This window comes from Balaenoptera acutorostrata, chromosome 7 (genome assembly GCF_949987535.1).
Source record: "Balaenoptera acutorostrata chromosome 7, mBalAcu1.1, whole genome shotgun sequence".
Lineage (NCBI taxonomy): Eukaryota > Metazoa > Chordata > Mammalia > Artiodactyla > Balaenopteridae > Balaenoptera > Balaenoptera acutorostrata.
In genome coordinates this window covers 29397950-29420192 of record NC_080070.1, presented here as the reverse complement: position 1 = coordinate 29420192, position 22243 = coordinate 29397950, and the positions used below count along the sequence as shown (strand labels likewise).

The 22243-nt window shown below is 36.5% G+C and overlaps 1 protein-coding gene across 14 annotated transcripts in view; it reads right to left on the bottom strand.

Moving 5' to 3' along the window:
* The window catches only part of CADPS2 (calcium dependent secretion activator 2), a 545377-nt gene that overhangs the window by 79971 nt on the left and 443163 nt on the right, over positions 1–22243 (bottom strand). For all 14 annotated transcript variants that reach the window (XM_057549848.1, XM_057549852.1, XM_057549849.1 and 11 more), the window contains 2 exons: positions 21592–21695; positions 7317–7473 (listed from right to left, as the gene is read on the bottom strand). In XM_057549848.1, coding sequence (XP_057405831.1) covers positions 7317–7473; positions 21592–21695 — 261 coding nt within the window. The remainder of the gene's footprint in view (positions 1–7316; positions 7474–21591; positions 21696–22243) is intronic.

Genomic DNA, 22243 nt, shown 5'->3' with positions numbered 1-22243 from the left:
TAGGGGTGCAGATGTACCCAGTTATTTTGAGCATCCCAATAATTAATAAATTAGTGTTGATTATTTACAGACCCAAAAGAGTCTTACATTTACAAAAGTACTTGTCATAGGCTTTTAAAAGTAAGATTTCAACACAGAATTTAAACTACAATCCAATTAATAACGATTACTGAGACAATAACCACTGGATAAATTAAGGATAAGCAGATAAAAGAGTTCACATACTGTGTTTAGGGTAAAAATACGCTGTTGACTCCTGAGACCATATAATCCAATTTTATATCGTGCCTTCCTCCTTCTAATTAGTCAGCATTAGTGGATTACTAGGAAGAATGAATTTCCCCCCTAAAATTCTAATTCTAATTAGGCATTTCAGAAGGGAATGAGTAATTTATGACCAGCAAAAAAACACAAAAAATACCCAAACACAAGAACCACAATAAAAACAATAGATTTTGCCACAAAACAACAATTATTCAAGGGACTACAAACTGTATCAATCCTTAACAATGCAAGCACCATGGACTAAGATATAAAATTAACAGGTCACTCTCTATGTTGACAAATACATATAATGGGATCCCCAGCACAGGAAATATGACTACGGGCTTCAGGAGAAAAGCCCGGAGGACTGCAGCCTAGAACAGCGTTATGTAAAAAGAAAACACACACACACACAAACCAAACCAAACTTCCTCCCCACTCAGATCTAGGAATAGCGCCCAGCCAAGAATCTGGCACATTAAGCAGGCACTCAATAAATATCTGTTTATTGAATAAATCCACCCCCTAAAGGAAACTCTGAGAGCATCCTGCTGAGGTTTAAGTAAAATAGAAGACTCTTCAGGTTTTATTGTCCTTTTAACTAAAAATTTGATAAACAATTTTACATAGTTTGGTAATATTTAATTTATACTATACTGGAATGATAACCTCCTAAAACCACACCCAACTCTTCCTTTCCTCTCAGGGCACTTGTTAAAAAATACCTATCTATCTATCTATCTATCTATCTACCTATCTATCTAGAGATAGGAGGTAACAAGGAATGAGAGCACTGATGTTATAATGTTTATTATTTGGGGGGGCAACAAATCCAAATCAAACAAAACCAAGTTTAAAACTATAATTAAAAATGTCATAGCACACAGTACACATAACTGAATTACAGTTTTACAATCTGTTGCATTATAGTTAGTACTGCATATATGCCCATATCCTCCACTAGATTATATGCTTTTCAAGGGCAGGAATTGTTTTTTACCCATGTATCTGTAAGGTGACTGGGATTTGGTAAATTGTAGGCATTCAGCCCCCATTTCTTGCAGAATTAATTCAGGAAAAAATCAATATAAACATTAAGCAAGGCTTAGGGCAAAAATAAGCGAAGTCTCGTGGTCTAGCAATTCTCATGCTGGATTTTATGAGACTAGTATTAAAGCCAAATGGAAAAGTCTGTAATTTTACTCCAGTTAATACAACCTTCTGATCTTTGGGGTTATGTCCCACAATACCGTCCCGGTAATGGAAACAACGGAGTACGGCTGTAACATGATCAATAGCCCTCAAGTGCGGGGTTCCTGATGTTCGTGGCCTTCAGGAGTTAAAGAAGTTTCTGCAAATCTACAGTGAAGAACACTGTTAGAGCATTTTAGATTATTTTCTCTAAGGCACTAATTTCTAAGAAAATATACAGATTAAAATTTTAAAATGTCTACATGTAGTAAAAAGATACTAGAGCAGTACTGCAGCATTCAATTTTAAAAAAAGCTAGTGACTCCTTGATTTTTCATTTCTTTTACTGTATTAGTCGGTAAAACAAGTTCTGACACAATTTTGAATTCAATCAGCTCTTGGGATTGGAGTTAAATACATTTTCGAGTTTTAGTGGTCATTTCATCATTTGTAAAAGAGCTATAAAGCTAACCTGGCACACAGCGCTGCTATAATCTAGAAGTCATAAACCTTTCTGCATTATTCCTAGTAGATGTATATACAGATATAACTGTAAACACCAATTTGTGAGCTCATTTAAGCTCTTGAGGTAGAATGACACACAGGTGCCAGCCCTCCATATTTCAAAGCCTGAAAATTAACCTAATATACAATATGGTGACCTAACAGTTCTTCATTTGAAAGAAATCTGAAAAGTAATCTCTGATACAGCCGAAGTGTGAGAATAACCCAGCAGGATTTCCACCTCTTCATTTCTTAATGAGTTTTTTGATAATGAGAGGTGACTTTGCCAGTCACTCTGGGCTCTATTATGGCTAATTTGACTCCACTTCACTCTCCTTGTTAATTATTAACACTAGCCTTTTTATCCTCATGAGACCACATTCCAATTTTTCTTTTTTCGATTTTTATGAGCCCATCTTTATGAAGGTGAAAGTCTTGGAGAATAGGTTTTCACTTAGTGTAGAGCCTGAACATTTATTATTCGTTTAGGTAGAGACGCGGTGACATTGATTATATAAGCACGGGTGTTCTTCAGGATGGCTTTAATGTGCTAGCAATGTGAAAAGGCTGTTAATTAAGGAAGAAGCACCGTGGTATTTTTCAGCTGGGAATCAGTTCCCAACAGAATGGTCATTTGCCACTTGCTAGCATATCCACAGATTAAAAGGTGACTAGCTCCAAGAGTTTGCCTTTCGGTAGTACTGAAAGAGATGATTTGTGCCATTTGTAGATGGCTTTCATTTGTCAGAAGCAGTCACTTGCCATACGGATTATTGACAGGACAGGACAATTGTGGAAAATAGCACGCAAGGGTAGAATCTATTTGTACCAGCTTCATAGTCATTCAGGATCATTCAACTATCATGCTAATTGCTTCATTATGAAAACATTTATTTTCCCTAATTTTAATACATTTGTTTTTCAAAACTGTTTCCTGAGATACCATTTAAAGTGATTACCCATCTAATTAAGACTTTAGTTGTGGGGAGTGGATTAGGATGTATGGAGGAAGGGTGGAGAGGTAAGCGGGAGTTCAGTCTTTTTTGGACAGAAATGAGGGAGCCGGAGTTTGTTTTCTTCATCAGTCCTTCTCTGGGAGTCAATGGGTGAGCCTGTGAGGGGCGGGAGACTGGGGACAGTTGCTAAAATTGTGGTGCAGCTGGTACTCTTCCCTCGAGGAAAACCACATTTCATCTCCAAGGATCCTTAAGGCTAAGACTTTCCCTAATCACGCCCAACTGTAAGGAAACACACCTACCCCAGACACAGTTCTTTCTTCCCTCCTTAAAATAGCAACCGAATTCACTGTCTTGAATCTCTTTCCTCCTCTAATTAGTTCAGTCCCTGGAAATCTCATCATGGATTTTTTTAAGGTACATGCTAAGACAATACTTTATCTGGTCCTTTCTGCACCCTTTAACCAACCTGCTTCCTTTGCCCCCATAATTCAAGGCCCTTATAAACATTTCATGAGGTAAAAATAAAAGTTCAAGGAATCTCCTATCTTCTTTAAAAATATTATCTTACTTTATAAATGCTCCCAGAATCTGCATTTGTGACTGTAGACTGAGGTGGGCTGGAGACCAAGTGTTCAGGCTCCAACTTGCCGCTGCCTTGGTTTCCTGCCAGCAAGCCCCAGCCCAGGCACCTCGCCTCCTAGGGGTTTAGTTTATTCAGCTGAAAAATGAAGACGTTTGTCTAAGATCCTCTCCGCTCCCCTAAAGATAAACACTTATTTTTAAATATCAAAGCATAAATATTTTAACAAAATAAAGATGGTAAACATCCAGCAGGAACATCTAAATTGTTCATTAAAAAAAAACCCCAAAACAACTCAGCTATAAAGTTTTCAAGGCACAAATAAAGCACAAATTCTAACTAATATTTCTGTTAGAGATGTGTAATTTTTATTTTGGAAAAGCAGACATAAATATGTGACATTATTAGTAATAAATCACAACCATTTAAAATCTCTATATAAGTAGTGGTATGCCACGTGTGGGGTAAGAGTAAGCACTGTTATCCAGCAAATTATCTCCCTTAACAAGACTGGACATTTTGGAGCAATCTGTTCCTATTTTACCCTTGGCTAGTTAAGGTTTAAATTAATTAGAATTTGGATTATACCTCTAGTTGGGTCAATACGGTAAAAACTGTCAGGCCGTGGCAGTGATGTAAGAATCTTTCTTTGGGAGGTGGTGGTAAAAGGACAGAAGTTTTATGGTTTCCTATAAGCTTTCCAAAAGGACAATTTGGGGGCAGCTATAGGTTGACATTTAACATTTGAATTGAATTCACTAAATCACCATCTGAATATTTCAGGAATTTAATGAAACAAACATAATTATTAACAATATTCTTCATTATTATCAAGGGTGATATTAATAGCAAAAAAAAATTATGTCTTACCAACTACTGAGATATTACTAAGTGGTCTTGGCTTTGGATAGTAACTTGTGAGTTTGAGTTGAAAGTTACTGCATTCTATTTCAATTCCCCAGACCACACCGTTCTCCCAGTACCAAAAGGAAATTACGGCACTGGAGAACTTTTCTATTTACCTCACTACATAGGGGAGCTGTTTTTCTCTGAAATAATTGATGTTTTCTAAAATATGTTAATCACTGCAAAATCAAAGCCTAGATCTAGACTTACCCCCCCAAATTGATAACATTCAAAAGAAATCATTAATCAATGCTTCTGTGTGATTGAGTAATGTATACCAAAATGACATAACACAATACTTTACGCATTTAATAGTAGCCAATTTTATAAAAATGGTTTAAAACAGGAGAGGAATGTGATATTCTTTTGAATTAAATATTTGGCTAAAAATCACATTTCTGTTATTCTCTTTTTAGTGTTCTTTTTGATATGACTCATAAAATTACACTTGAATGTAAGAGCTCTTCTTATAAATAAATTTTAAAAGATGTTAATTCATTGGCATTATAGTAGAGGTTCCCCAAGAAAATTTCTAAGAAATCTACAGCATATTTATTTTCTTTATAAATAAATTCTAATATATTGAATAAGTTAAATGATTCATCATCTTTACTATTTCACTGAGAATATTAATAAATACCTTCATCTTTGAACAAACCCCCAAATAAATCTAAATATGGTCAATTCTGGTGTTTTCATGCAAGTGGAGAAGAGCAATGTTAGAAATAATCCTATGTTTATTTATTCTCATTTAGGGACTAAATGTATAATATTGTACATGTATTTATTTTTGGCAGTAAGTTTATTGATATATATTTGTCGTAAGAAAATATTAAACCTCATTTGTAATTTCTTAGCAGAAAAAAAAATGATGATAAGAGACTGGGAAAGAAGAAGGTCATTTGAGGTCTGCTAGCTGGCAGGAGGGAACCAAACTGGAATGTAAAAGCTGTCTGAGGACAATTTGCGGAATAAACGATTCACATACGGATAACTGTGGGTATAGCAACTCCTGAGAGCAGACATTGTTGTTGAACCTGAACTAGGAATTGTAGCTTAGTTCTTTGGCTTTTTAATAAGACCTTTTGGAAATGAAATTGGATAAGAGAATGAATAAGATGGCTAAAAAAATCAAGACTGAAATTGTAACTGATTAATATCTATAATATTTATTTAGCATTCATTATACATGAGCTATTACCTTCTTTAATCCTCACGACCAATACACTGTAGGTACTATTATTTCTTTCTTTTATAGATGAAGAACCTAAAGTTTACCGAGGTTAAGCTATTGTCAAAGGTCAAGTAGTGAGCAGCAGAGACAGATGTGAATCTGTCTGGCACCAAAGCCCATGTTATTAATTAGTATAATATGATGCCTCTCTCTCTTACATACTTAGTATAACATGTTATTAATTAGTATAACAAAGGTTCTTACCCTGGTGTTCCAAATCCAGATGTCCATGGGCAGTCCAATATTACACACAATTTCATATCTATGTAGCTGTTTTTTCCCAGTAAAACAGTTACAGTTTTATCATAGACTCAAAGGGATGAATAACCAAAGGAAGGTAAGGAATGATGGACTAGGGTGATGAACAAAATCAAGAGAGTAATTTTTAAGAAAACAAAGATAAATGTCAAGAAAAAAGATTTAAATTTAAACCTGCAAACACAGAGTAGTGATATCCTGCAAAGAGAGAAGCAAAGAGATCTGGAGTTTTAAAAGACAGCAAGTGTGAACTGTATCACCAGTGTGACTAAGCTCCAGGGAGAGAGGGCAGCCGTGGGCTGCAGGAAGATAGGGCAGAAGGCAGGCAGCTCTCCTTGGGGCCTGGGTTACCCAGGTAACATTGTGGGCACTGTGTACTTCTTAGCACCACACTCCAGAGCAATATTGAAAACTGGAGTGAGACCTTCTTAGAGGAAGGTGATAAAAATGGTGATGGGCATGAAAATGCTATCACATGAGAAAGAGTTAAATGACTGGGAATAATGGCTGGGAGAAGAACTTACGCAACAAAAGAAGGCCATTCCATGGATCAGGCAGAACAAGTCAGAACCAGAGGTTAGAAAGAGGCAGAGTTCAACCTGGTTTATATTGAGAGTAGTGTAATACAGTAGGGAATTAGTGACCCCAAGACCACTGCAAGTGTTGAAGCAAAAGGCTGTCAGTAGAAACCAAACCTGAGTTGAAGGGAAACTTCAAAAAGAATCATCAAAGGAAAGGCCCACAGGAATCTGTATGCTAAGAAATGCCTCCAAAAATCCTGACGAAAAACTAGGTTTATACTGGCTGCTAGAAGACCATGTACCAGAATAATTATAAAAGTTACTACTGCATTGGAAAAAAATATCTCAACAGAGAACCTTTACATTCTCTTCAATTTCTAAATACTGAGACAGCAAGCAATACCGCAGGGCAATATTCCTATCATCTGTAGAACCGAATCTCTTCAGGCCAACAATATTAGCACAGTGTGTATTAGTAGAAGCCTTAACATGGCATGATGTCTAGAATAATAAGTTTCTAAGTAACATGGCATGATGTCTAGAGTAATAAGTTTCTAAGGTGTCTTTCAGAGATCTTAAATTCTCAGGTACTTTAGAAATGTTAACCTTTGAAGATTTTCTGATTCACAGGTACACTGAGAAGGTGCCTAGGTAGTCAGTGCCTGATGAAGCAGGAGGGTAGGAATGAGAGCAACTTTAGAGGCCAGTGGAGCAATGTGAGAGTGTTGCTGGTCTCGCCCAGACCCAGGTGGGATATACCTGGGGAGACTGAGCAAATGTTAACGTTACCCGTGTTGATTCTTGTGGGGTGACTGCTAGAGCTCCGTAAATCCAGACTCACACACACAAAGTTCTCCCCTCCTCCCCATTTCTACACTAAAGAAAATGCAAGTGCTTACCGTCATTTCTGAGGAAATTATTAAGCAGCTGGAAAAGAGGAAAACTGTCCCAGGAGTCTTGTGGTTGTGCTTCCAGTGCGGTATCCATATCCACTGTGAATAAAGCCCAGAATTTCTCTGCATGCTCTGCCAATAAATCAGGCCACCAGGCAAACGCCTGTAAACAAATAAAGAAATAATGTAAACATACATTACCTGTTAGAAACCTACACAAATACTGTAAAAATATGTCATTAAAAGTGAAATTGTAGGACACGATTGTAGAGTATGATACCAAATGTTTTAATATTTCTAGTCACAGAAGAAAGAATTGGAAATAAATACACCAAAACATTCATAGTAGTTATGTATAAATTATAAGTTACAAGAAATTTTTGTTTTGTTTTACGTATTTTTCAAATATTCTAAATCAAAAATGTGTTTTAAAAAATAAAGCAATAAATGTCATTTTACATTTTAATTCTACATTAGATTTCATATTTTATTTATCAATGTCAAATTTGTTTACTATTTAAATACACATATCTACACAATTATTTCCCATCTAAAAAAGATTACATTTTATTTGTAGTACATTTTTATGAATCTAAGGTCTAAAGCTAAAACGCACTTTCATAGAGAGGGATTTCCTGACCCTCCAGTGTAAATTATGTCCTCTAGATAGTCTCTCTGCTACCAAGTATTTTCATTTTACAGGACTTAGTACTGTGTACATGACCACACATACAAATATTTTAATGTCCGCCTCTTAAATTAGACTGTAAACCCCACAGGGGCAAGGCTGTGTATGTCCTGTTTATTACTTTATATTCAGCTAGGCATTTTTTTAATGCCATTTAGTTAGTAACAATAATCACTTAAAAAAATCTCTGCTGTTTAGATGGGTGAAAAGAGTATTTACTTTTTAGGAGGTTCTCAAAAATAATGTGGCCTGCCATGTAACCTGGCAGCAGGCCCACCAGCCAGCCCGCCTATGGATCCTACCAACCAGACCACCTGGAATATCTGGCTGGGCTGACTGGTGAAGGCTTTCCCTGCTGAAGTCAGTCTGTAAAGAAAGGAAGAAGAGACAGTTTCTTCAAATGCACAACACCAATGTAAGATTACCAGATCATGAAGAATCTAGAAATAGGACACCAAACAAAAGAACAAAATAAAGCTCCCATAGACAATCCCAAAGAAATGGAGATCTATAAATTGCCTAAAAACATTCAAAAATTCTTTTAAAAAAGTTCAGTGAGCTACAAGAGAACAAAGACAGACAACTAAATGAAATCAGGAAAATAATATATGAAAAAAATGAGGAGTTCAACAAACAGAACCATAAAATGAACCAAATAAATATTCTGGAGCTGAAGAACACAATAACCAAAAAATTTAAAGGACAGCTTCAACAGTAGACTTGATCAAGTGGAAGAAAGAATCAATGAACTTGAAAAGAAGTAATTTGAAATTATCTAGTCAGAGGAACAAAAAGAAAGAATGAAAAGGAGTGAAGAAAGCTTATGAGATTTGTGGTACATCTTCAAGTGAACCAATTTGATATGTATTATCAAATACATATTTCTGGAGTTCCAGAAAGAGAAGAGAAAGAGAAAGGGTCAGGAAATTCATTTAAAGAAATAATGGCTGAAAACTTCCCAAATCTGAAAGAAATGGACATACAGATTGATGAAGCCCAAAATATCCCAAATGGGTTGACCAAAAGAGGTCTACTCTGAGACACATTATAACTAAAATGTCAAAAATTAAAGACAGAGAGAGGATTTTGAAAGCAGCAAGAGAAAAGTGACTCATCATATACAAGAATAAGGCTATTTGCAGATTTCTCAGTAGAAACCTTAGAGGGTTGGAGGGAGTGGTAAGATATATTCAAAGAGCTAAAGAAAAAAACTGCCAAGAATACTATACACAGCAAAACTGTCCTTTAAAAATGAAGGCAAGATAAAGACTTTCCCGGACAAACTAAAAGTGAGGAAGTTTGTCACCACTAGACCTGCCTTACAAAAAGTGTGAAAGAAAATTCAAGTTGAAACAAAAGGATGCTAAATGCAACACAAATGTATACGAAAGTATAAATCTCACTGGTAAAGGTAAATATGTAGACAAATAATACTGTAATGCTGTAATGGTGGTGCATAAATAACTTTTAATGCTAGTATAAAATCTAAAAGAGAAAAGTAGTAATAATAACTTTAACCACAAAAATTTGTTACTGGATATATAGAACAGAAGAGGTAAAATTTGACATGAATAACATAAAGTATGTGTAGGAAGTCCAAGTGCAGGGTTTTGTATGTGATTGGAGTTATAAGTTTAAAATAGATGGTTAAAAGCTCTGAAGTCCAGTTGAGAGGTCAGCTTTACCTATCAGTAATTAATTTAAATGTAAATGGATTAAAATCTTCAATCAAAAGACACAGAGTGGCTGAATGGGTAAAACAACAAGATACAACTATATGCTTGCTATCTATGAGAAACTCATTTTAGATTTAAGGATACACATAGGCTGAAAGTGAAGGGGTAGAAAAAGATATTCCATGCAAATGATAACCAAAAGTGAGCAGGGGTGTCTATACTTATATCAAACAAACTACAGTATATGTTAAAAACTGCCAAAAGAAATAAAGAAGGTTATCACATAATGGGAAAGGGTCAATTCACCAGGAAGCTAGGACAATTATAAATATATAAGCATCCAAACATCAGAGCACCTAAACATGTAATCCAAACATTGACTCTGTAGGGAGAAATAGATGGCAACACAATTACAATAGGAGACTTCAATACTGTACTTTGAATAATGGAGAGATCACCCAGACAGGAATTAGGAAACAGCAGACTTGAACAACACCAAATGGGCCAAACAGACACATACAGATCATTCCATACAACAGCAGTAGGCTATACATTCTTCTCAAGTACTCATGAAACATTCTCTTGGAAAGATCACATGCTAGGTCACAAAAACAGTTTTACAAATTTAAGAAGATTGAAATCATCCCCAGTATCTTTTCCAACAACAGTAGAAAAAAGCTTGAAATGAATAACAAAAGAAAAAGAGAAAAAATCACAAAAACATGGAGACTAAACAAGATACTCTTGAACAAACATCGGATCAAAGATGAAAGCAAAAAGAAAGTAGAAAATATCTTGAGACAAACAAAAAACATAACGTACCAAAAGTTATGGGATGCAGTGAAAGCAGTACTAAGAAGGAAGTTTATAGCAATGAACACCTACATTAAAAAAGAAAAAATAAATCTCAAATAAACAATGTAACATTACACCTCAAAGAACCAGAAAAAGAAGAACTAAGCTCAAAGTTAGAAAAAGAAAGGCAATAATAAAGGTTAGAGTATAAATAAGTGAAACAGAAAGTAGAAAAACAATAGAAAAAATCAAGGAAACTAAGAGCTGTTTTTTAGAAAAGATGAAAAAACTTTAGTTAGATTAAAAAGAAAAAAAACAAAGAAGACTCAAATAAATAAAATCATTTAAATGGAAGGGAGACATTTCAACTGATGCCACAGGAAAGAAAAAAGAATCATAAGAGGGGCTTCCCTGGTGGCGCAGTGGTTGAGAATCTGCCTGCCAATGCAGGGGACACGGGTTCGGGCCCTGGTCTGGGAAGATCCCACATGCCACGGAGCAAGTAGGCCCGTGAGCCACAACTACTGAGCCTGCGCGTCTGGAGCCTGTGCTCCGCAACAAGAGAGGCCGCGATAGTGAGAGGCCAGCGCACCGCGATGAAGAGTGGCCCCCGCTTGCCGCAACTGGAGAAAGCCCTCGCACAGAAACGAAGACCCAACACACAGCCAAAAAATAATAATAAATAAATAAATTTAAAAAAAAAAGAATCATAAGAGACTATAATGAACAATTATACATCAACAAATTAGACAACCTAGAAGAAAAGGATAAATTCCTAGAAACATATAATCTATCAAGACTGAATCAAGAAGAAACAGAAAACTTGAACAAACCAAAAACAAGTAAGGAATTTGAATCAGTAATCAACAACCTCCAAAGAAGAAAAGCCTAGGAACAGATAGCATTACAGGTTAATTCTATCAAACGTTTAAAGAAGAATTAAAACCAAGTCTTCTTAAACTCTTTCAAATAATAGAAGGGGGAACATTTCTAAACTCATTTTATGAGGAGAGTATCACCCTGATATCTAAGGCAGAAAAAGACACCATACGCAAAGAAAAATATAGGCCAATATCCTTGATAAACATGGATGCGAAAATTATCAACAAAATACTAGCACATCAATTTCAACAGCATATTAAAAGGACCACACACTGTGACCAAGTGGGATTTATCCCTGGGATGTAAAGTTGGTTCAACACACACAAATCAGTCAATGTGATACACCAAATTAACAGAGAGAAGGATAAAAATCACATGATCGATCATCTCAGTAGATGCAGAAAAAAATTTGACAAAATTCAACATCCTTTTATGATAAAAATTCTTACAAATTAGGTATAGAGGGAACTTACCTCAACACAACAAAGGCCATATGTGAGAAGCCCACAGCTAACATCATATTCAGTGCTGAAAAACTGAAAACTTTCCCTTTAAAATCCAGAATATAGCAAGGATGCCCCCCTCATCACTTTTTTTTCAACACGGTAATGGAAATCCTTGCCAGAGCAATCAGGCAAGAAAAGGAAATAAATGGTATGCAAAGTGGAAGGGTAAAATTATCTTTGCAGATAATGTGATCTTGTACGTAGAAAAACCTAAATACTCTATAAAAATTGTTGGAACTAATGGACAAATTCAGCAGAGATGCAGGATATAAAATCAACATACAAAAATCAGTTGCATTTCTACACACGATCTGAAAAAGAAACAGTCTCATTTACAATAGTATTAAAAAGAGTAAAAATTCTTAGAAGTAAACTTAACCAAACAGCTGAAAGACTTGTAAACTGTAAATATAAAACAATGATGAAAGAAATTAAAGTAGTCACAAATAAATGGAAAGATATCCGGTGTCATGGATTGGAAGAATTCATATTGTTAAAATGTCCATACTACGCAAAACAATCTTACAGATTCAACACAAATCCTATCAAAATTCCATTGAACTTTTTTTTATAGGAATAGAAAAAATAACCCTAAAACTCATATGGAACCACGAAAGAGCCCAGATAGCTAAAGTAATCTTAAGAAGAACAAAGCTGAAGGCATCACACTTGCTGATATCAAAATGTGTACATTCTAAGCTGTGGTAATTAAATCAATCTGGCACTGGCATCAAAACAGACACCTAGACTAATGAAACAGAATAGTGATCCCAGAAATAAACCCACACATATATGATCAACTAATCTTCAACAAGGGTGACAAGAATATACAACGAGGAAAGGACAGTCCCTTCAATAAATGGTGCTGGGAAAACTGGATATCCACAAGCAAAAGAATTAAACTGGACCCTTGTTTTACACCATATACAAAAATCAACTCAAAACGCATTAAATATTTAAACTTAAGACATGAAACTGTGAAACTCCTGGGAGAAAATACAGAGAGAAAGCTTCTTAACTTTGCCTTGGCAACGATTTCTTAGATATGACACCAAAAGCACAGACAACATAAGCAAAAACAGGCAAATCATCAAACTAAAAAGCTAATGCACAGTAAAGAAAACAATCAACAAAGGAATGGGAGAAAATATTTGTAAGCCATATACTGGATAAAGGGTTAGTATCCAAAATATATAATACACTCCTAAAACTCAAAGCAAAAAAAGAAATAACCTGATTAAAAGATGGACATGTGACCAAACAGACATTTCTCCAAAGAAGACTAACAAATGGCCAACAGGTATATGAAAAGGTCCTCAACATCACTAACCATCATTTGATTTTCAAATGCAAATCAAAACCACAATGAGATATCACCTCACACCTGTCAGAATGGCTATTATTAAAAAAAACAAAACAAAAGGTGAGTTTTGTTGAGGATGTAGAGGAGAGAACCCTTGTACACTGTTGGTAGGAATGTAAATTGGTGCAGTCACTATGGAAAACAGTTGAAGGTTCCTCAAAAAATTAAAAATAGAACTATCATATGACCCATCAATTCCACTTCTGGGTATATATCTAAAGGAACTGAAATAAGGATCTCAAAGAGATACATATTCTACCACGGTCAATGCAGTATTAGTCACAATAGCTAAGACACAGAAGCAACCTAAATGTCCACAAATGAATGAATGGAAAATAAAATATGATGTTTATATACAATGGGATATTTTTCAGCCTGAAAAAAGAAGGGGATCATGCCATTTGTGGCAACATGGTTGAACCTGGAGGATATTATGTTAAGTATAATAAGCCAGACACAGAAGGACAAATACTGTATGATCCCACTTATATGAGGAATCTAAAATAGTCAATTTCATAGAAGCAGAGAGTAGAATGTCTGGGGAAAGAGAGAAAAAGGGAGGTATTAGTGAAAGGGTACAAAGATTCAGTTATAGAAGATGAACACATCCTAGAGGTCCACATACACTGCAGTGCCTATGGTTAACAACACTGTATTGTATGCCTAACATTTTGCTTAGAGGGTGTATCTTATGTTAAGTGTTCTTATCACACTCAAAAAAATAATGTGGACTTCTCTGGCTATTGTATCTCAGTTTTGTTTTAATTTGCATTTGTCTAATTTTGATGAGTTTAACATTTTACATATGTTTTAGGGCTCTCTTTATACTGTTTTTAGTGAAATGTCTCTCAGGTCTTTTCCCCCTTATTTTCATTTAATTTTGATAAGCGTTATAATTTTGTAACCAAATAACTACAAAGTACACACATTTCTGTGATACAGATGTTTTTGTTATTCTTCCAATTAAAAGTAACTTTTAATAAATGTTTAATCATACTATATACTCAGAGAAGTCCATACTTACTTTCAAGAACTTTCTAAGAACATGTGAGATTTGTGGTTGCACAACTCCATTCAATTCCCTCCAGTGTAAATTAGATTATAACAAAAAGAGTCAAACCACAAACCAAAAAAAGGTGGATTATAAAATATTGACATATTGAGTATTTTCTTAAAAACTTCTGTCACAATAATAATGTTCAATATGTTTATAAAAAACATTACCGTGTAACTAATTAGCAGATGGAAACTGAAGAAAACACTGGCTAGAAAAAAGAGTGGTGTAGTACAGATCACAGACTACAGAGGTAGGAACATTTTTAATGGTTGGCTCAAAGCATATAACTTCGACTTTGCTGTATAAACATCTGAATGTGAAAACCTGCTGGAAGTGGTATGTTCTATGTAAACCAAGCTATTGCTCTTTGAAAATATTATATTTGAATACTTTTTGTTTAAATTTCTAATAGAATGGGTATATGACAATAATATAAAAGGAAAAAAATAAAATAGCATACACAATTTCATTGCATATACCTTGCTCCTGTCTTTTAGAGCTGGGTTGGTGACATAGACAAGAAGAATCCGAGATTCCTCCCTCTGAGTAGAGCAGGATAGAAATGCTACTGAAAATGCAGCACCACAAAGAGAGACATTTTCAAAGTCTCACTTCCAGTTCACAACCAATACCTTTGCGAAAGGTTAAAATTAAGACAGTAACAGCCACGTTAGGTCAAGATTGTATCAAGACTCTGAGAAAAATTTCCAAAGCTCTTTTTAAGAGTCGCAGTAGGGGAATGGAACACGATGGAAGATAATCTTCTTTAAAAAAATCAGCTTCAGGTTGGCGAGACTTTGCTATCAACTGGAAATTTTTGTTATGTTTTGCAGAAGTATATATTTATGTTTCAAATTGTATCTCTGATGATGTTATTCCTAATGAACGTAAGCCAACCTGTGACGAATGCTTATTGTTCTAATGATGACCAGAGAAAGCTTTAAGGAACCACTGTCTTTGAAAACGAAAAGCAAGGGTTGCAGGTTATTACCTTGAGAACACAGGGTCAGTTATCTCACCTGTCCCCTCCTGCTTTTTGCCATCCCTCTGGGTGGCAGTCCTCGCACCCCGGGTTGGTAGTAAGAGGAGAGGCTATATAATTTCCTTCCTAGAGCGCCACTTCCTGGGAGGCGCTCCACGGCATGAGGGGCTCCACCAGGGAGGAGAAAACCCTTCTCAGAAACACACCCATCTGTAGGGCACCAATCAAAAGTCACGATTATCTAGGTTAGAGTGATCTTGGCTCTAAAGCTAAGCCACTAATTAGTGTAAATGAGACAGCACAGGCAGAAGGCAATGTTTAACTTGATTAAGAGGGAAATACAAAACAAAACTTGATTGTAATCCTTTAGCCATACTATTTCTATCAAAGTTCTAACAATAAATAAATCTTGTACAGTGCGAACAATATTTGTGGCAGGGTGACAATACTTTGAAAGCCGTGTCTGTTTACTCAGAGTAGTTGAAAATAGTGGCAGGTAAGACTATCCCTGAAACTGGAAGCAGAGTACTGAGCTTTTGAACTTGGTGAGATTTAAGTGATCGTGGGCAAATCAGTTCCCTGGGTGGATTTCCATTTCCTCATCTGCAAATTGGTAATAACAATACTTGTACCAGCCTCCTCCAGGGCTGTTTGGAAAAGTCAAGGAATATGAAAATCTCTTGCTGTACAAAATTAAAAAAACGAATCATTATCAGTAACATAACAATGAGTCAAAATTCACACAAATCTTATAATGTGACTTTAGATATTTTAAAAATAATGATATCCAACATGAATGGAATAGTTTCTATGTGCCAGGTACAGTAAGTCTCCTACATACAAATGAGTTCCATTGCAAGAGTGCGTTTGTAAGTCCAATTTGTTTGCTAAGTCCAACAAAGTTAGCCTAGGTACCCAACTAACACAATCGGCTATATAGTACTGTACTGTAATAGGTTTATAATACTTTTCACACAAATAATACATAAAAAACAAATAAACAAAAAATAAACATTTTTAATCTTACAGTACAGTACCTTGAAAAGTACAGTAGTACAGTACAACAGCTGGCATACAGGGGCTGGCATCAAGTGAACAGGCAGGAAGAGTTACTGACTGGAGGAGGGAGAGGAGGCGGGAGATGGTAGAGCTGAAGGGTCATCAGCAATAGGAGACGGAGAGCAACCTGCAATTTCACTCACGCCCGACGCTGATGGCACAGGTTCTGGTTCCTTGCTGGATCCAATTCTATCTACCCTCTTGAAAAAAAGATCCAGTGATGTCTAGGTAGTAGCTCGCTTCTTCTCATCATAGATGACATGGTAGCACTGGATTGCATTCTGAATGGCTGCTGCAACCTTCATGTACTGTTCTACATTCAGGTCCCGTGCCTCAAAAACTAACAGTGCCTCCTCAAATAAAGAAAATCCCCTTGCCATTTCCTGCATCGTGAATCTCTTCATTCTTGAGTTACTTCTTCCTCTTGTCTCTCTTCGTCCTTTCTCTGGGCCTCCAATTCCATCAGGTCTTTATTGGTAAGCTCCTTGTGCTGCAAGGAGGAGGTGAAGTTGTCCTCTTGTAGATCTAGCTTGAAATAAAGATACTGTACTACTGTACTCTATACAGTTGTGTACACTAAAGTACACAAAAGCACAACCACCTGTAGAGGATGCACACACGTGACAATGTACACCAGGCAGGTGAACTAACTTACGTGATTGGACATGAGAACGTATGTTCGCATCTTTGAAAGTTAGCAACTTGAAGGTTCATATGTAGGGGGTTTACTGTACTATTCGAGAGGCTTTTTATACATTATCTTACTTATTCCTTTCAGGTAGATGGTATAATTATCCTTATCTTATAGGTTAGCAAACTCAGAGATTAAAGAACTTGCCCAAAGTCATAAAGTTGGTAGGTAACAGAGCAATAATTTGAATCCAGGTCAGCTGGAGAGTAGAGACCAAGCTCTTACACATACAGCCTCTTCTTAATTAACTACACATGGCACAGGGCCTGTCTGTCGGCCTAGTTTTGCAGATCAGACCAGTGTTAATGTCCTCTGATTTTTTTCTTGCCAGAGCATCTTTTAACGGTCTGATTTCTTTATATACCTTCGAATTTCTTTGAGGTCTTAGGCTTCTGATTACTTTTACCCTCAAAATATAGCAAACATTTCATAATTTAAAACACCACAAAAAATATGGCTGCATAAATGAGCAAAAATAGCACGTCTGATTTTGGAATGTATTACGTGCTTTTTTCCCCCCAAGAAAAGATCAGCTTGCAATCCTGTATTTTGTAGATGATCCTAAAAGCCCTGGAGACGGTCCAGTGTCTAGGGTATCACCACAACCCCCAGCATACACATAGAGCAACATAATGCTAAGGGGTCATATTCTAGAAATATTTAAGTGCTTTTGAAGAGCCAGCAGAATGGACTAAACTAAACTGGGTGACACCTAAACTACTGCCAAACGAATCATAAGTTTTCTGCACTCTTGATTCACGAAAATCTTTCCCAATTGTGTTCATAGATGAATATAAATATTGAAATAACCAAGTGGGATGAAGAACTGAAAATGCTTCAAAACATGTTGGGGTAAAGTGCTACTCTTAATATTATACATTTATAAGTCAGTGAGTGACTAACAAACATTTCTGGTAGGATATTTTTGCCGATGCAGTTTCGTTTGAGAGTCACTGCTGCAAATTGAATTCTGCCCCTGTAGCTTAGTTGTATGAAAGCCACTTACTGGTCATCTTCTTCCAAAAAGAGGAACATTTGTTGGACCACAGGCTAACCTAACCCTAAACCCGTCCTAAAAAAAAAAAAATGTCGATTTATCTCACTGGCTATCCAGATATAAATACTATGCAATTAAGATGAACTCAACTGTTGAGATGAGTGCAATTTAGTTAGTAGTAGATAGTAAACAGATCTTGTCTATGATCAAGTTTTGTATAACTACACTTTAAGATGGTCCTTAGATGTGCATGGTAGTAGAGAGGAATAAGGATATGAGGAAGTGAACACAATGGAAAAAAATTAAAAAATCAAACATCCATTCTCTTTATGTTAGAACCCATCCAGATGCATAATCTGGTCCACACACCGATGTTCATGTGAATGACCACACGCACAAATATGTGTGTCCATACTGAACTCCTCTCCCTGCCCTGACTCTGCTGCTGGAGCAGCCTGGAACCCAGCCAGCTGCAGGGCAGGATGCATCAACCACTGACAGTGAACCGAGAGCTAAGTTGCAAATACCGAATTACTGCCAGACATCCCCCTGGCCTACGGTGTCACTGATATGGTGGACAATATCATATTTAAAATATCTTAGGGACCTTCAATTAAGATTCTGCTGCAACAATAAATCACAAAGTAACAACCTGAGCTGTGCTCATATCGATCATGTTGCCTCTCTCTCTGGCCCTTCACTGAGGGATATTTCCAGCCCTCCATCCCCAGAGCAGAGTCCCAAGATATGCCAGGAGAAGAGCCTGACAGAACAGAAGGGACATCTCCAGGCTTGCACCGTCATCCTCCTCTCTGCACTTATATCCCTGCTACGATGCTCAGTGTCAAACCTGCCGGCAGAACTAGGACAAGGCACCCATACCTGCCATTCTACTGAAACCAAGCAATAGCAGTGAGGTCCCCTGGAAAGTGTGGAGTCTGGAGTTGGCCTGCGTCTTCACGCCGTCACTGACCAGCTGTGCAACTGGCAAGCTTTCTTAGCAGGAAAGCGGTGCGTGTGTCTGGAGGGGGTGCGCTGGTGAGAGCCTAAGGCTTTCTAGTCGGCATCTGGGACTTGCCGCCTTTGTCAGAGTGAGCGGCCTTGGATGGACAGCTGTCGGATCAGTTTGTCTAAGTTTCTGGTCAGACACAGTCTCATCACGGGAATGTAGAAGACGTCCTTCAAGATTTTCTGGGAAGGAGCTTAAACTGTCTTTCTCAAAAGAAAACACAGAAATTCAGAAGAGAAGCCTGAGGGGAGAGGTGGAGAGGCCTTCAGAGAGAAGGGAGGACTGTCTTATGAGCAAGTTACTGTCAAAGATCTGAAGGACGTGAAGCCTGCTTAACTGAGAAATTGCTGAAGGACAGAAACAACCTCTTGGCCTTGTGAAGTGAACCGCCCCTGCGGAGGGAAGGAGAAGGGAAACGAGAGGTGCTGACACACGGCCACTTGAAGGTCTCTGAGGCAGACGCATTAACCTTCACCAAGGGAGCCGGGCCGGGTCCTCTTTTGTGCAGTCAAGTCTAGCCTGGACATTCAGCAAAATCAAGATCAGTGTACAATGCAGTCCATCAATTCACTGTGGAAACGACTTTGGAATCAGATCAATTCACCCCCCAATATTGTTCAAAGGAAAAGCTGGATCTCCTGGTTAAAAAAAGAAAAAGTCCAAAAAAAAACACTAGAAGATAAAACCAAAACCAAACTGACAAAATCCTCTCAGCTGGCCTGTACTTAGATGGCCAGCAATAATTATGCATGCAATTACTAATAAGACACATTCACGGAAACAGTACAACAAAGAGTTGCCCATTTAAAGAAATACAGTCGTTAATTCCAAGGAGAGGGACTAAGGTGGCTTTAAAAGTGTAACCAGAGGGTGTTTCTATCTTATCTTCACATAAAAGAGTTATTCCATGCTAGAAAAATGGTGAAAACAATTTTACTCACCTCTCTTCCCTGAAGAATCCCAAGAATTTGGAAGCATTGTGAAATGAAGACATGTCATAGTGTTACAAAGCATTTTAAAAAGAGGTCATCATAACACTTCTATATTTTGGCATATAGTTGAGTTACATTTATGAGTTTTGATTATCCCTGTTCAAAAAAGTCAACTGTATTTTTGTGGATTAGAAAATAAGTAATATTTACATTTTAATTGTGTTTGGATACATTGTACTTTAACAAGCATGTAGTGGTTGCAGGGAGTATATAATGCTAATTACATTTAAAAGACAGGAGAGTTATTATTTTCCTTATTAGTGCAGGAAAATTAAATGTAATTTTTGGGAAATGTATAGGAATACTAGATGTACCTGTTTAGATGAAATTGGATACCCAATCAGAAATTTTTTTTTAATTCAAAAAGGTCTAATACTCTGATGATAATGCCTTTTAACAAAAGACAAAAGACAACACATACATACATTTTATCATATAATCATTTTCATTGTAACATAGCGGTAGTATTAGCCTAGAAAAGCTCCTCCTGGGAATTCACTTCAAATTACTGAAGCAGCTGTTTCTTCAGTTTAAAATAAAATATCCATAACAAGTTCACACATGACAGATGCAAGGTAAAAGCTAGATTCCACAGTCTGAGCTAAAAGCAGATGTTTTGAATGATCATATTTATAACCAGATACAATAAATCTTAGTTATCTATAGCAAGGTTTCATGAATATTCTTTTCTGAGAATTTGCTTAAAACGTACTTCCTGTAGTTTCTTATATTTTTGAGAACAAGGCTTCATTAAACATAAATATTCTATAAATTCTTCTGTATCTTGTCTTTTTCATACTTACTCATTTCACGTGCTTCCTCAAGAATAAAAGCACTGTTAGGGCACTGAAATTTATTACATGTATTTAATCCTACACATTTTCCCTACCTGATTCAGTCAGAAAACTCTTGTTTTTTAAAATAAACTCATGGCTATTAGAAAGAATGACACTTTTAAGTCTCAGAATAAGCAGTTTGCCTGATGAAATACCATTCTATATTTTTAGTGAATGTCAGTATATAATTAGCACTAGAACTTTTAAAAATTTATTAAAAATGAAGGTTTAGTGAAAATTTAAAGAAAAGTTTGATGGTAAAAGTGAAAGACTGGAGTTATCAATCATACAGTTCTGAACGTCTTCTATTCAATTTTGGTGTCCTATAGTTTATCACTACGTTTCCTTTTGAACATTGATTAACTTACATTTCTAAACTAAAGCAATCAGGGCACAGGGGGAAAAGCAAGTGATCTGGCATCACAAGATGGGGGTTCGTGTTCCAGCTCTGCTTCTTAACTAGTTGTACACCTTAGGCAGATCCCATAAGTTTTCCCATGTTCCTCACAGGAAGACAGTTGTCAGGAACAGATACTAAATTATATACATATACAATTCCTTTGTAACATATAGGAGTTATATTTCCAGGAGATGCACACATGTTCTCAGTTTTCTGTAGATAAATGGCCAGATGTGTATCAAAAGCCACTTCTTCAGTGCTGTTCCCACTATGGTAAAGCATAATGTGACGCTTTATGTGACAGTTAAAACAAGCCAAAAACAAAAAACAAAAAAAACAAGCCATCACCTCTGCATGATGCTCTTCATTCTGCTGTAAGACTTCTATGCAGAGCTCTGCTAGATGAAGAACCTCTTCCAGCTTCCTAGCAGGAGTCGCCTGGTTCATGGTCTCTGCGTTAAAAACAAATCATAATAATGTTACCTTGAAAATAAAAAGCCAAGCAGATTCTAAGATGTTAATGATGAGACCAGGGTGTTGAAATAGAATGAGAAAGCATATTTTTGAGAAATAAGAGAGACAAGAAATACAAATGAATACAGTCTTTAAAAAAAAATCAGTTCACCAGATTGCAGAAAATATTTCACCCACAAAGCAATCATGGGAAACTGCAAGTGCTTTGCCATTTAACATATTAGAACTAACAGGTGCATCAGCACATGAGATGCTCAACTTCTGCAACAAACAAGTTATAATTCTCCTCAAGGTCAGAAATACAAAGAAAGGCAGATACCACAGTCTTTTCCTTCTCTCTGTATTGTATTATCAATACAATACCATTCTCACCAGATGAGTCATTCCTGGCATTAGCGAAACGCAGGCTTTTCTGTTGCTATTTAAATTTCCAGCCTGAAATGTCTAAGGTTCATGTTGATCTTAAATGGAAGAAGTACAAAGTCACCTAAAACAACTCTGACAGGCTGCAATTAACTGATTTCCT